This window comes from Peromyscus eremicus, chromosome 16_21 (genome assembly GCF_949786415.1).
Source record: "Peromyscus eremicus chromosome 16_21, PerEre_H2_v1, whole genome shotgun sequence".
NCBI lineage: Eukaryota > Metazoa > Chordata > Mammalia > Rodentia > Cricetidae > Peromyscus > Peromyscus eremicus.
Genome location: NC_081432.1, coordinates 59,967,686 through 59,982,590, shown reverse-complemented (window position 1 = coordinate 59,982,590; position 14,905 = coordinate 59,967,686). Strand labels below are relative to the sequence as shown.

General features: G+C 52.8%; 2 protein-coding genes across 2 annotated transcripts; one reads left to right on the top strand and one right to left on the bottom strand.

The window, feature by feature from the left end:
* Positions 1–4,784: 4,784 nt before the first annotated feature.
* Positions 4,785–11,382, top strand: Slc22a7 (solute carrier family 22 member 7). Its single transcript, XM_059281436.1, is given in 14 exon segments — positions 4,785–5,073; positions 5,076–5,170; positions 5,759–5,766; positions 5,768–5,874; positions 5,960–6,100; positions 6,216–6,378; positions 8,838–8,961; positions 9,259–9,368; positions 9,794–10,008; positions 10,115–10,140; positions 10,142–10,227; positions 10,729–10,744; positions 10,747–10,937; positions 11,346–11,382. Coding segments are annotated over 14 exon segments (1,608 nt in total).
* A 540-nt stretch (positions 11,383–11,922) lies between these two features.
* Crip3 (cysteine rich protein 3) lies at positions 11,923–14,689 on the bottom strand. Its single transcript, XM_059281435.1, has 7 exons — positions 14,647–14,689; positions 14,247–14,341; positions 13,817–13,874; positions 13,590–13,721; positions 12,850–12,921; positions 12,629–12,723; positions 11,923–12,535 (listed from the first exon to the last, which is right to left on the bottom strand). The coding sequence occupies exons 1-7, from the start codon at positions 14,687–14,689 to the stop codon at positions 12,452–12,454; spliced, it is 579 nt and encodes a 192-aa protein (XP_059137418.1). The 3' UTR covers positions 11,923–12,451.
* Between the last annotated feature and the right edge of the window lie 216 nt (positions 14,690–14,905).

The following is a 14,905-nucleotide window of genomic DNA, read 5'->3' as shown; positions in this document are numbered from 1 at the left end:
CCTCAAACTGAGCAATATGCGCAGGCGTGAGTGACGGCAGCTCATTGGTTACAGGCACAAACCAGGGAGCACAAGGTGGGGGTAGAGACTGAGCAGGCCCGGGTCGTGCAAGGGTGGGCTACGCCATGTAAGACAGTAAGGGGACTCCAGAGACCCTCTGCTCAGGCCCTTCCCTAGGATCCCAAGACATGCCGAAGTCCAACTCAGTTGTAGAAACTACCTGACGCCCACAGACAAGAATCTGTTCATCATGCTCACTCGCCTTTAATCCCAATAGTCGAAAGGCAGAGGCAGGTGGATGAGTTTGAGGCCAGCCTGGTCTACAGAGTGAGTTTCAGGACAGCCAGAGCTGCACAGAGAAACTCTGCTTTGGTGGGGGGGGGGGGGGGGAATCCTCTGGTACAAATCTCCCCAACTCTCTCTAAGAAAGCTTCCTCTTTTCTGTTCTGTGGTCAAAGACAAGACTGAGACAGAGACCCAGAGAGAGGCTTGGCTTAGACAAGGTCATCTAGTCTAGATGGAGACATAGAACAGTGGGAGGGGCTTTTTAAAAAGATTTATTTTTGCCAGGTGGTGGTGACGCACACCTTTAATCTCAGCACCAGGAGGCAGAGGCTAGAGGATCTGAGTTTGAGACCAGCCTAGTCTACAAAGTTCTAGGACAGCCAGGTCTACACAGAGAAATCCTGTCTCAAAAAGCCAAAAGAAAAAATATTTATTTATTTATTTATTTATTTATTTATTTATTTATTTATTTATTTATTTATTTATGGAGCTGAGGATTGAACCCAGGGCCTTGTGCTTGCTAGGCAAATGCTCTACCACTGAGCTAAATCCCCAACCCTTATTTTTATTTTGTATGTGTGAATATTAATGCCTGCACCTATCTATGTACACAGTGTACATGCAGTGCCTGTGGAGGCCAGGAGAGGGCACTGGATCCTCTAGAATTGGAGTTACACATGGCTGTGGGCCACCATGTGGATGCTGAGAACTGAACCCAGGTCCTCTGCAAGAGCAGCAAGTGCTTTAACCACTGGGCCATCTCTCCAGCCCAGGAGGAGCTCATGTCAAGTGGACGAGACACCCTAGAGAAGAAACTAAGATGTCCCCGGTCACTGGGTGCAGGGTCTGCTGAGATTTCCCATTGGCTTCTCATGGAGGCCAGAACAAGCACTAGCCAGGACTGAAGCCAGGATTGTTCACACCTGTAACCTCAGCACTCCACAGCTGAGGAAGGAGAAACACCCTGGGTTCAAGGATAGCCTGGGCTACACAGTGAGACGCTATCTCAGAATGAGGGAGGGAGGGAGGGAGGAAGAAAAGAAAGGAGGGAGGAAGGAAGGAAGGAGGGAAGAAAAGGAAGGAGGGAGGGAAGGAGGGAGGGAGGAAGGAGGGAAGTAGGTAGGAGGGAGGAAGGGAAGGAGGGAGGGAGGGAGGGAGGAAACATAGAAGCTGAGGCCACCAAGCAATGGCTAAAGGAGGGTCAGGGTTTCCCTTTTCCTTTCCCAGCAGTATTGAGGCAGACACTGATGGTGATGAGTAGAGAATATGCAGGCTCTGAGAACTCAGCCAGGAGCGAGAGGGAAGTAGTCTACAAGCCCAGTCTCAGCAGCTCACTACACATATACGCACACACCTACATACACTTACACACACACACACACACACACACACACATACCTACACACATAGACTCAATACACACACACCTACACACACTCAATACATACATACACCAACCTGCACACATACATACCTACATACACTTACACACGCTCAATATACACATATGCCCACATACATACACACACTTGCACACATACACTCAATACACACATCCCCACCCACCCACACACACGTGCGTGCACTCCAATTAAAGCTCTTATCAGACTCGGTACTTCATACCTGTCATCCATATCGTCTCCCGCCTCTAAATACTGTGGTCATTGCCACCATCATTCTCAATGACATTGGTGAAGAGCGTTGCCATGTTGAGTGGGTCAGGGAAGATGAAGCCAAGGTACAAATTCCTCTCTGAAGAAAAGGCTTGCAGGTGTAGATTTACCTATAGCCAAGGTATAAAGAGGGAGAGGTGACCACTGTGTTATTATTTATTCAATGATAATAATAATAATAGTAGTAGTATAACAATAAATCAATCAAATAAAACGCCTGAGTTAGGCATTGCAGTTCTTGCCTTGAATCCCAACACTTGGGATGTGGAGACAAGATCATGAATTCAAGGTCATTCTCAGGAACATAGTGAGTTTAAGGTCAACCTTGGCTACGAGAGACCCTGTCTCAAAAAAACAAAACAAAAACAAGAAAAACCACAATAACTAAATACAACGGCAGTGTGACAGTCCTGCTGGGACCTTCACTAGCTCCCATTGCTGGAGGCGTGTGGTGGTGCCCGAAGGGCGTGGCACTATTAGGAGGTGTGGCTTTGTTGGAGGAAGTGTGTCACTGTGGGGGTGGGCTTTGAGGTTTCCTATGATCAGGATACCACCCAGTGTCTAAGTTGACTTCCTGTTGCCTCCAAGATGTAGGACTCTCAGCTCCAGTACTACATCTTGCCTGCACACCTCCATGATGATAATGGACTGAACCTCTGAAACTGTAAGCGAGCCGCCCCAGTTAAAAGTTTTCTTTACAAGAGTTGCTGTGGTCATGGTGTCTCTTCACAGCAATAGAAACCTTAACTAAGACAGGCGGAAAGTCCTGGTCTTCAGCTGAGGCTGTTTGACCTCCCAAGACTTAGCTCCTTTCCTCAGCCCACTTGTGACCCCTCTTCAACACAGGCACACACACACTTTCCTTAGGTTTGTAACCTGGCTGAACCCTCCATAGATCCCCTACGGGCAGAAACTTGTCTGAAGCATCTCTGCATCCTGCGGAATGCCTGAGATGCATTAGACTAAGCAAGCATCTGTCCTTTTAACCCCCGCACCAGCCCCTCTTTCCTGCCTATCAGCACACACCGAACAACAACCCAACCATCACCATGTGCCTATCAGAACACACCAAACAACCCCACCATCACCATGTGCCTATCAGCACACACTGAACAACAACCCGACCATCACTGTGTGCCTATCAGCACACACCAAACAACCCCACCATCACCATGTGCCTATCAGCACACACCGAACAACAACCCCACCATCACCATATGCCTATCAGCACACACCAAATGTTGCAGATCGAGTCCCTCTGAGCCATCTCTGTGAGTGTCTGGGGCAGCCTGGAGCTGACTGGCACAGATCCAGTCAGCAGCTCGGGTGTGTGTGACTGTGTTCCTGGGTTTCTTGGCTCTCTGGCTTTGTCATTGTACAAACCCAACAGGTCCCCACCCTGTCTTTGGTTTCTTTTTTTTTTTTTTTTTGGTTTTTCGAGACAGGGTTTCTCTGTGTAGCTTTGCGCCTTTCCTGGAACTCGCTTTGGAGACCAGGCTGGCCTCGAACTCACAGAGATCCGCCTGGCTCTGCCTCCCGAGTGCTGGGATTAAAGGCGTGCGCCACCACCGCCCGGCTGTCTTTGGTTTCTTTATCTGTTCAAAGTGGGAGATAGATCAAACAGTGCTCTGTAAATTTTTAAAAAATATAGTAGATCTTCTCTCAAAGAATACCCAAGGGGGCTTTGGCATTCGGGGAATCAGCTTAGGTGTCTGTTATTTCGATGAAACACCATGACCAAAAGCAACTTGGGGTGGAAAGGGCATATTTCACCTCTACGCTGTAGTTCATCACTGAAGGAAGTCAGGACAGGAACTCAAACAGGGCAGGATCCTGGAGGCAGGAGCTGGTGCAGAGGCCGTGGAGGGGTGCTGCTTACTGGCTTGCTCAGTCTGCTTTCTTATAGTTATAGAACCGAGGGCCACATGTGCAGGGATGACACCACCCACAATGGACTGGGCCCTCCCTCATCGATCAGTGATTAAGAAAATGCTCTACAGATTTCCTGCCTACAGCTGATAGATATTATGAGACATTTTCTCAGTTAACTCTAGCTTGTGTGAAGTTGACATAAAACTGGCCCGGTACATGAGAATCAGTGGAGCTTCTCGAAGGTGCTACATGGACTCTTGGCAACTGGGGAGAACAGTACTCCAACGGGTCATCTGGGATGATCTTGAGGAGAGGCAGATTGGATGGCCAAAGAGTGTTCCTGAGACCCCAAGAGGGGCCAGCACAGTCCCAGGGGTGACTTAGGTTGGGCCATCCACTCCAGACATGGGTGAGGGGTATAAGGAAAGCTTGGGGGGTTCAGCAGATGGCTCCCTTACATCCTGAATCCTGGCTGTGGGCCAAACTATGCTGTGGCTGCAAACAGACAAGATTGACCTAAGCTTCACAGGACAAGGCCATCCAGGACAACAGGTGCTGTGTCCAGGGCACCTCCTCCTCTAGACAGCCTTGACACTATAATAAGTAGCTAGGGTCCCAGTGCCTCCTCGGCACCCAGCTACCCTCCTATGTTGGCCCTTGGCTCTCCTGCCTGGCTTCTGAGGTCCACCGTATGAAGGCCAGATCCATGGACACCATGACCTCTGATGGATGGTAGCCCTTCCCCGTCGGCAGTAGGCTAGTAATGTAAGATCCCTAGAAGTGTGGATGATGGGGGAGGGCTCAGGCCTGGGCCAGCCCCTGAGGGCTGGATTCTGGCTACAGACTCTCCACTCATCAGTGCAACCATTTCCACTTCCAGAGTCCAAAGGTCCATGTGGCGAGCAGGTTGAGCTGTGCTAGACACAACAGAGGGACCTCTGGTGGGTGGGCAGCATGGGCTTTGAGGAGCTGCTGGACAAGGTGGGTGGCTTTGGTCCCTTCCAGCTACGGAATCTGGCACTACTGGCCCTGCCCCGAGTGCTGGTACCCATGCATTTTCTCTTGCCCATCTTCATGGCCTCGGTGCCTGCCCACCACTGTGCCCTGCCTGGTGCCCCTGCCCACCTCACTCACCAGGACTTGTGGCTGGAGGCCCATCTATCCCGGGAGACTGGTGGCAGCTTTAGCTCCTGCCTCCGCTTTGAGCACCCCCAGCCTCTCCCCAGTACCACCTTGGGGACAGAGGCACAGGGAAGCCCGAGGATGAGCCCTCCCCAGTGCCCTGCTCTCAGGGCTGGGAGTACGACCACTCAGAATTCTCCTCCACCATTGCAACTGAGGTACCTGAGCCAGGGTGAGGGATGTGTGAATGGGTTGGGCCTGTCACTGCCTTGGGGCTTGTTGTGTGGGTGTGAGATAACTGTCCTGGGCTCTCAGAGTTTTTGTTTGCCTGTGTAGAGAGGGTCTATGGATATAAAGCCCCGAGTTGAGTTCTGGGCTTGAACTGAGAGGTTCATTTGCTCTGATTCACTGGGAGATGATGAAGGCAGGGGAAGGAGAGCTAAGGGGCTCCCGGGGGGTTAGTGGGGGGGTTGAAACAGAAAGCTGAGAAGGATGGAGAAACCGCAGAGGCCTCCATTTCTCTTCTGTCCCTCATTCCAGGCCTAGGTCTGAGATTTCCATGATTCATCCAGAGAGGAAGGGTGGGTGGAGATGGAGGCTCCCCGGGGGGTGGGGGAGAGGCAACAGGATTCCTGGGCAGTGGTGAGGGTCCAGGGAGAGGGAGTCTTCCCTTTCCAATGCTGAGGTTGCTAGTCAAGGATGGGGGTATGTTCTGGAACATCAGAGTTGCCCTGGAGCCTGGAGAGGAGGCCCTGGCTGGAGAGGGGCTCATACACACCAAAGGCCCCTCCCTTGCCTGTCTGCAGTGGGATCTGGTGTGAACAGAGAGGACTGAACAAAATTACATCCACCTGCTTCTTCATCGGTGTGCTGCTGGGGGCTGTGGTGTACGGATACTTGTCGGACAGGTGAGCTGTCAGACAGATAAGGGACCAGGCCGAGGGGACTCTCTCTCAGTGCTGGGACGCCCCAGTGGGACCTGACCTTGCATGGCCCTGTGCAGGTTTGGCTTCTACTGGTGACCTACGTGAGCTCCCTGGTGCTGAGCTTGGCATCTGCAGCCTCAGTCAACTATATCATGTTTGTCCTCACCCGCACCCTCACTGGCTTGGCCCTGGCTGGGTTCACCATCATTGTGTTGCCACTGGGTGAGGCAGACAAACATGGGCAAGGCCTGCGGGGCTGGCGGGAGGCCGTTAGAGTGAGGTGGGCCCATCTGGTCCCTGCTAACTGTCCTCTTGTTTCGGATGGCTCTGGGTCTAGAGCTGGAGTGGCTGGATGTGGAGCATCGCATCGTGGCTGGTGTCATCAGCTCCATCTTCTGGACAGGAGGTGTGCTGCTGCTGGCACTGGTTGGGTACCTGATATGGAGGTGGCTTCTGCTAGCTGTCACCCTGCCATGTGTCCCAGGCGTCATCAGCATCTGGTGAGAACTGCAAGCAGCTGGGAGTGAGACACATACAACCAAGACAAGATTCACAAGAGACTGGGGTTCTAAAACGGGGGCTGGAGAGGTGGCGTAGCAGTAACAGCTCACACTGGAGGACCCAAGTTCAATTCCCAGGACACACATCAGACAGCATGCAAGTCCAGCTCTAGGGGATCAAACACCTCTGGCCTCTAAGGGCACCTGCACACACACACACACACACACCAAGTACAGACACAGACACACACACACACACACACACCCCAAGTACAGACACACACACAACACACACATACAACACACACACACACACACACACACCAAGTACAGACACAGACACACACACACTCAAACACACACACCAAACATAGACACAGACACACACATAACACACACACACACCAAGTACAGACACAGACACACACACAACACACACACACTCAAACACACACACCAAACACAGACACACACACACACATACACACCCAAACACACACACACACACACACACACACACACACCCCAAGTACAGACACACACACAACACACACATACAACACACACACACACCAAGTACAGACACAGACACACACACAACACACACATACAACACACACACTCAAATACACACACCAAACATAGACACAGACACACACATAACACACATACACACCAAGTACAGACACAGACACACACACACACCACACACACACAACACACACACACACACTCAAACACACACACCAAACACACACACTCACACACACACTCAAACACACACACCAAACACACACACACACACACACACACACACACACACACACACACTCTCTCAACTAAAAATAATGAAAACAAACAAAAGAACAGGGAGACTGAGGGAGGGGCTGGGGCTTAGCTCAGTGGTAACCTAGCATATACAAAGCCCTGGGTTTATCCTCGGCACTGAATGAACCAGTCGTGATGGCATATGCCTCTATTCACGATACTTAGAGAGGCATGAGGATCAAGGTCATCCTCAACTACATAGGGAGTTTAAGGGCAGCCTGGGTTACATAAGGGTAAGGGGGGGAAGTAAAAGAAAAAATATGGCTGTCTTGGAAAATATCTCAGTAGGTAAAATACTTGCCATGCAAAGCATGAGGATCTGAGTTCAGATCCCCAGCTCCCATGTAAAAAGCATGGCACAGAGATGTGTACTCATAATCCTTTAGGAGATAGGGAGGTAGAGATAAGAAGATCTGGGCTTGCTGGCCACCCAGTCTACCCGAATCAAGTTCCAGGTTCAGTGAGAGACCCTGTCTCAAAAAACTAAGGTGGAAAGTGATTCAGGAAGACATACATAATGTCACCTGAACCTCTGTGTACACATGTGCACACATACAAACATGTACACATGCATATGCCACACACACACACATACACACACACACACACACACAGACAGAGAGACAGAGAAAGAGACAGAGACAGAGACAGAGAAACTAAGAGATGCAGAAACAGAACCAGAGACCAAGAGACAAAAAGGTGTCAAGAGAAGTCAGAAAGACAGAAGCCAACAGAAAGATGCCACAAGACACAGGAGCAGAGAGCAAGGCACGGGGCGCTAGAGGCTGAGCCGGGGAGAGGTGGAGTCAGGCCAGGACTGAAAGGTGATTCAGAGGGTCCAGTGGAGACACAGAGACAAGCAGGGACACACAGACAGGAGAGTCAGACACCACCGAGTGGAGGCGGGGTTTGCCTTCAAGGGCCAGGGGTGGGACGTGGCCAGTACAGTGCTGGGAACTCAGGCAGGAGAGTGGCGGGCCTAGCAAGGTGGACGTGTTACTGCCCCCAGCGGTGAACTATGTAGCAGTTCATCGGTATCCTTCCGCTGGAAGTGTTGGCTGGTGCTGGGTGGGGGCTAAGGGTTTTGTTTTTTTTTTTAAGCTCTTTTTTATTTATTTTTTTTTTCATTTTACATACCAACCCCTGTTCCCCATCCCTCCCCTTCTCCTGTCCCCCCCCCCCCAGGGGCTAAGGTTTTGAGGGTAAGACCAATTCAGTTGAGTAAGGAAAGGATGCCTTGGAGGACTTAGGGTGGGGTGGGGGAGAGGTAGCTTTATTTTGTTTTGTTTTTCAAGACAGGGTTTCTCTGTGTAGCCCTGGCTGTCCTGGGACTCACTCTGTAGACCAGGCTGGCCTCGAACTTAGAGATCTGCCTGCCTCTGCTTTCCAAGTGCTGGGATTAAAGGCATGTGCCACCACCACCACCACCACCACCACCACCACCACCACCACCACCACCACAAGGTAGCTTTTAAATTGGGCTTGAACAGGAGTTCCTGGGGCTGGGCAGTAGGAGATCTGGGGGTGGGGTGTCTTTTCGGGCAGAGGGGACTACATGCGTGAAGACCTGGAATCTACAGCCTGTGAGCTCAGCAGGTAGAGGTGGCCTGCAAGACTGACTTCTCCCCTAGGTGGGTACCTGAGTCTGCACGATGGCTTCTAACCCAGGGCCGTGTGGAGGAGGCCCAGACATACTTGTTCCGCTGTGCCACGCTCAATGGGAAGCCTGTGGGTGAGGACAGCCTGAGCCAGGAGGTGAGGGTGGCAGTTTGTATGAGAGAGTGCACAGGGGTGGGTGGGTGGGGAGGGTGGGTGTGTCTAAGTGCCCCTTCTCCTGGGTCCACCATATATGACTAGAAAAGCCTTTGCCTTCCAGTGGAGAGAGCCTAGCGTTAGAATAGTCTGCCTGGCTCTGGGGGTTCATCTCCTTTACTCCAAGTCTTCCATGCGTACTCCCACCCCCAGTCCTGCTGAGGAGAGAGACACGCAGAGAGAGCACACTGGCTTCTGAGACAAGCTCTGATGTCACAACCTTGCTTTCTCTCTCACCAGGCCCTGAACAAAGTGGTCACCATGGAAGGGGAGCAGCAAAGACCCTCATACCTAGACCTGTTCCGAACACCACAGCTCCGGCATATCTCACTGTGCTGTATGTTGGTGTGGTAAGAGGGGGCTGAGTTGGGTCTGGAGGAGTGAGGGTGATGGGAGGAAGGGGCTGGGTGTGAGAAAGGTGAGTGTAGCTTTGGAGGGTATGAAGATCATTCATGCTCTTGGGGGCAGGGAGGAGAATCTGACTGTCACAGGTCCAGTGGAGACATGCAGGCTCAGATTTAGGCTCTATGACTTCCTATGTGACCATTCTTATCCTTAGCATCTATTTTTGTAAAACGAACGGGTTGTTGTTCATTCCTGTGTCACAGGGTTGCTACGATGATTAGGGTAAAGGCATTTTGGCCATTGGTAACCTACTTGGGGATTATGGGTGGCTGGTGGTGAGGGGGATCCTAGGCTGCAGGCTCTGAAGAGCCAAAGGACAAGAGAGGCAGGGCAGCAGAGGGCTCTTGAGGATAACTGCGATTCTGTTCAGGTTTGGAGTGAACTTTTCCTACTATGGCCTGACTCTGGACGTGTCCGGGCTGGGGCTGAACGTGTACCAGGTGCAGCTGAAGTTCGGGGCTGTGGAACTGCCTGCCAAGATCACAGTCTACTTCCTTGTGCGTCGCGTGGGACGCCGCCTCACGGAGGCTGGAATGCTGCTGGGGGCCGCTCTGACCTTTGGCATCAGCCTGCTGCTGTCCTCGGGTGAGCTGAGGTCTGGCAGTTTGGCTCTGCCCGGGCCTAGCCTCCGCCTCGAATCCAGGGAGTTCCTGGCATCGGCCCTTTACTACAGGAATCCTTTTCCCTCCAGAGACCAAGTCCTGGATCACTGCTCTCTCTGTTGGTGTTGGGAAAAGTGTTTTCTGAAGCTGCTTTCACTACAGCCTACCTGTTCACGTCTGAGTTGTACCCTACTGTGCTCAGGTGAGTTGGGGTCCCAGGCGACTGACCTGCCTTAACGAAGTCATCTGTGGTCACGCTCTGCCCTATCCATTCTTTAGCTACAGCCAGATACATCGTGGCTGTTTGCCCAAGTCTTGGAGAACACAGGGAATTTTATCTTCTGTACTGTGTGACCTTGGGCCAAGTCAGCCTTATGGGGCTTCTTTGAAGAAAACAGTCCCAGGAACACCCATCCTGACCACGGCGTCGCTGAGCCCTTGGGGGCTGTCTCTGGGCACACGGCCAGGGGCTTTCCTCAGATGGCGGCGCCTGTGTGAGCTACAGATCCCCCTTCCACACTATCATCTTGTAGCTTCTTGTGGTGGTCCCCGAGTAGCTCTGTCAGAATAGGGGTCCCATCCCCTGGAGGGTACTGGCTTAAGAGCTCCTCGTCTAGGCGGTGGCTGAGAAGCTAGTATCAGGGGCTGCCAGCCCAGGAGGGGAGCCTTGTGATGCATGGCCCCCTCATCCTCTCTTGAGCAGACAGACAGGATTGGGGCTCTCACTGCACTCCTGGGCCAGCTAGGGGCCTCTTTGGCTCCACTGGCGGCCTTGCTGGATGGAGTATGGCTGATGCTGCCCAAATTTGCTTACAGGGGAATCGCCCTGCTGGCTGCCTGCACTGCACTCCTGCTACCCGAGACAAAGGCAGTCCAGCTGCCAGAGACCATCCAGGACGTGGAAAGAAAGAGGTGTGTGTGTGTGGGGGGGGCGGGGGTATTCGTGGGTTCAAATGCCTAAGCCCATGACACTTAAGATGCAAAGCAGAAGACGGTCGCACAACTACACTTGACCCCTGTACATTTGTACACAGTGTGTGTTTCGAGGTGTATGCCCTGGTGTGTACAAATTATGTCTATAAAAGCATACATGAGACCGTACTTATGTATATACAAATGTCCAAGAGATATACACGTGCACATTCAGCTGTGCCTACACACCAAGAGTATGTCCAGACACATGTGACTCACTTGTGGGAGGGAGTATGTGTGCTTGTATGCAAGGAGCTGGGACAAACCCTGAGCCAGCCCTTGTAGGCTGCAGGACTAAACACCATATTCCTGACCCCCTCCTTCCTCATTGTCCTGTCCAGTATTCAGGAAGAAGATACGCAGATCCGGAACTGAGTCAGACTAGAGATAGCCCTCCACAGGAGCTTGGGACAGAAGGCAGGCTCTTGAAACTGGGACATCACATCCCTATGTCTAAGGACGGAGTTGCCACTGGCACCTTCTGTATTCATCCCGTCTCCAGTGACAGGATAGCCTCCCAGAATGCACTGGGCTACTGGAGATTACAGGCACCCCTCATGCCTAGGGGATTCTGTAAATAATTGCCTCATGGGTTGGGGCAGCATTGAGATTTGCGGAGATCTCCAGATGGGGAGCCATTGACTTGCTGTTCATCTCCCAAGTGGATAATGAAACTTCCTCGAAGACAGGATTCATTGTCATGCTCAAACTGAACAAGGTGATTCTAGAAGTGTTGCTAAAGTCCTATGATTATCTCTAGTACACATGAGGCTGATGGGTAGGCTGTCTACAGTGCAGGGCTAGGATCTGCCCAATTCCAAGGCTGGGACCAACAGATGGAGCTTCTTATTGCCAGGGCTACCTCTGAAGCAGCGGACTTGTGCTTCTGCTCCCCATCACTGTCTAGGCTCCACAGCTCTAGAGCTGAAGATGTGAGAGTCAACATTTTATTAGAGAAGCCAGAGAGCAGAGACTCGGCAAATGACCTCCCAACACCAGCATTGCTGGGAGAAGGAACCGAGAAGCCAGGCGATCTCCATTCTAAGTGGGGTAGCCTATCCAAATAGGAACGGGGGAGCAAAGAGTTGGCAGAGAAAATCTAGGGTGGGGTCTACCGCAGAGCCCAGGCCCAGGCCCAGGCCCTGGGATTTCTTCTCCCTCTCGAAAGGACTAGGGAATTCCAGAGCTTCCAGTGGACCATGGAGGAGAGGGTGGAAGCCTGAGTTAGGATGGTCGCTCCCATGAATGGCTCATTTGGATCTTATCTCCACTGGGTCATAGATGTAGCAGCCCACATTGCCAATGTTCACACCTGTAGGAGAAAGCCTTGTCACCAGGGGCTTTGGTGGAATGGGTGTCGGACTGAGGGCTGAAGGGAGAGAGAGGAGGGTCCTGGGATGTCTGACCACAAGGGAAGCTGTCCACACATTCCCATAGGCCCTGACACCTTAGGATCAGTGTCTGGGGTCAGGCTGCCCACCTTTGGGGCCAAACAGGTATCCATAGCAGGGGATGTGGCAGTAGGGTATGCCGTCATGCTGGAACACAGAAAAAGAATCTCCTCAGCCTGTCTCTCTTCCTCCTTCTGGACTCCTTCCTCCCAACGTCACTTCCAATCCCGCCATGCTCACCTCTGCGTGACTCCCAGCAGTCAACGTCTTCTTGCAACGTTGGCACCTGAGGCAGGGTCGGTGCCAGTTTCTGCCCAGAGCCATCACCTTCTCCGCTGGTGGTGGAGAGAAGCCATGTGTCGTCCATTCTAGGGGCAGGCAAGGCCAGCCCCCTGCCTCGTCACCCTCTGCCCTCTGCCGCCTCATCAGTACTCCTCTTCAAGTCTTCTGTTGGCACTTACCAAAATAGACAGGTTCTCCACATCCAGGGCACAGTGAGGTCTCCCCAGTGAATGTCTTCGTGTAGGGAGGGCCTTTAATGGGAAGAGGCCCCAGCTGGAGCTTCCAGGCCCTCTCTTACCCCCAAACCCATTCATCCCCACCCCACCCCACCCCAGCCCAGGCAGCCATGAAATCTGCCTTGCTTGAGTTCAAGACTCATTCCACCTATCACCCATCTTCATTAGGGACCACCTGCTTCCTTGTCCCCCCCCAGGGCCTCATGAGCCCACCAGTTCAATGTGGCAGTGCTGGGAGTAACTCAAGCACCAGGAAACCCGAGCTGACACAGGAGCTGGCCGGCCAGGGCAGTGGTGTCAGGTGTTGGGGAACCTGGTGTCACTGCCCACTGTGGGGAGCTTAAGGAAGGATCAGGGACTAGAGAAGAAGCCGAGGAGCTGGCCCATCCTAAGGAGGCCTCCCTTTGGGTCTTTCTCTCTACTGCTCTGGCCTGGGCAGGGGCCCAGATTCCAGGCCAGCCTTACTTCTGACTAGCAGTCTGTCTTCTCTGGGCGTCACTTGCAAAATGAGGGTGATCATGCTATCTGTCCAGTTTACCTTTTAAACTCCTCACATGAGAGACTAGAAAGGGACTGCTCAGAGCGTCCCAGGCCTGTGGCGCAGAGGGCAGGGTGGGTGCCGTAGTGTCCACTGCAGCCCGAAGGGTGGGGGGAGCAAACAGGTGAAGCCCACCTTCACTTACTTTTCTTGGCCTGGGGGAGGCCAGCCCTTGGCCTTGGGGGGCTAAAGTTGCTGGGGCTGAGGGAAACTCTGCTGACAGGGGAGGGAACAGGGAGACTGTAGAGATAGCAACCCACACCACCAGTGTTGACCCCTGTAGAGAGAAGACCCGATAAGGGAGGTCAGGTTCTGGTTCCTAGCCACAGGGAGCGTTGTGTGGCCCCTGGCCCCTTCTAGGCTGGAACTTACCTCTAGGTCCAAAGAGAGCCCCATAGCAAGGCTTGTGGCAGTATGGCCTCCCGTTGTGCTGGGCACAGGCAGAGGGCAGGGGTCATTCAGGGCCAAGGGGCCTGCCTCACAGGCCCTCTCAGTATTGGCTGTCAGGTGCAAATGTGCACTGTAACTAGCCTGGTGGGTCTGATAGGGCTGGGTGGTAGGCCAACATGTCAGACTGCCACTGTGGTATAGGGTTAGGGTATGGGTGGGGTACAGAGCAGCCGCTTACCCCTCCCTCCCTCAAAGCGTGGGCCAGCAGCAGCATTGAGACTCCCAAATTTTGGCTGGTATGAGGCCTATCAGATGGGTAGCCCCTGAGGTTGCCTTTGGCAGGTTTCCAAGGCTGAAATTGGGGTCTATCAGGGTGGGGTGTGAGAAGGTTGTCACCCTGATGAGGCCTCACCTCTGCATGCCCGCCAGGGGACAAGACGCTGTGACAGTGCTCACATTTCAGGCAGAAAGGGTGCCAGTTCTTGCCTAAGGAGCTCACTTTCTCAGCTGTGGGGAACAAGGTGGATCCGGGCTGCAAAGTTCGGTCCAGCGCCAGAGAAGCCCTCCTTTTACCCTTTTAGCTTTCTGGGGGAACCAGCCCAGCCAGTCTCGCTCTCTGGAGACAATGAATAGTGTCTCCAGGAGGAAGCTTCAGCCCACCCTGGTGCCTCTTGCCTTAGGCTCTTGGAGGTGTGGCACACACTCGGACACGGGGACATGGACACACACACACACACACACACACACACACACACACACAAAGGGACCCCGGGGGGCTCACGCTTATCTTTACTCCTTGGTCCCAGCCTCACCGAAGTAAACCGGTTGCTGGCATTGCGGACAAGTCCAGCTCATGGTTCTTCACAGGACAGCCTAATCCAAACAGCAACAACAGGCACCCCGCAGGTAAGTCCCACCCCTCCACCAGCCCCGCCCACTGTCCAGCTTTGATCTCATCGAGTTGTGGACGCTCATTGGACACCAAAACCTTAGAGCTGAGGGACAGGGCAATTCATCAATTTACTTTAAAGAACTTAAAAGAATGAGTGGGATACAGACTTGGAGGGAAGG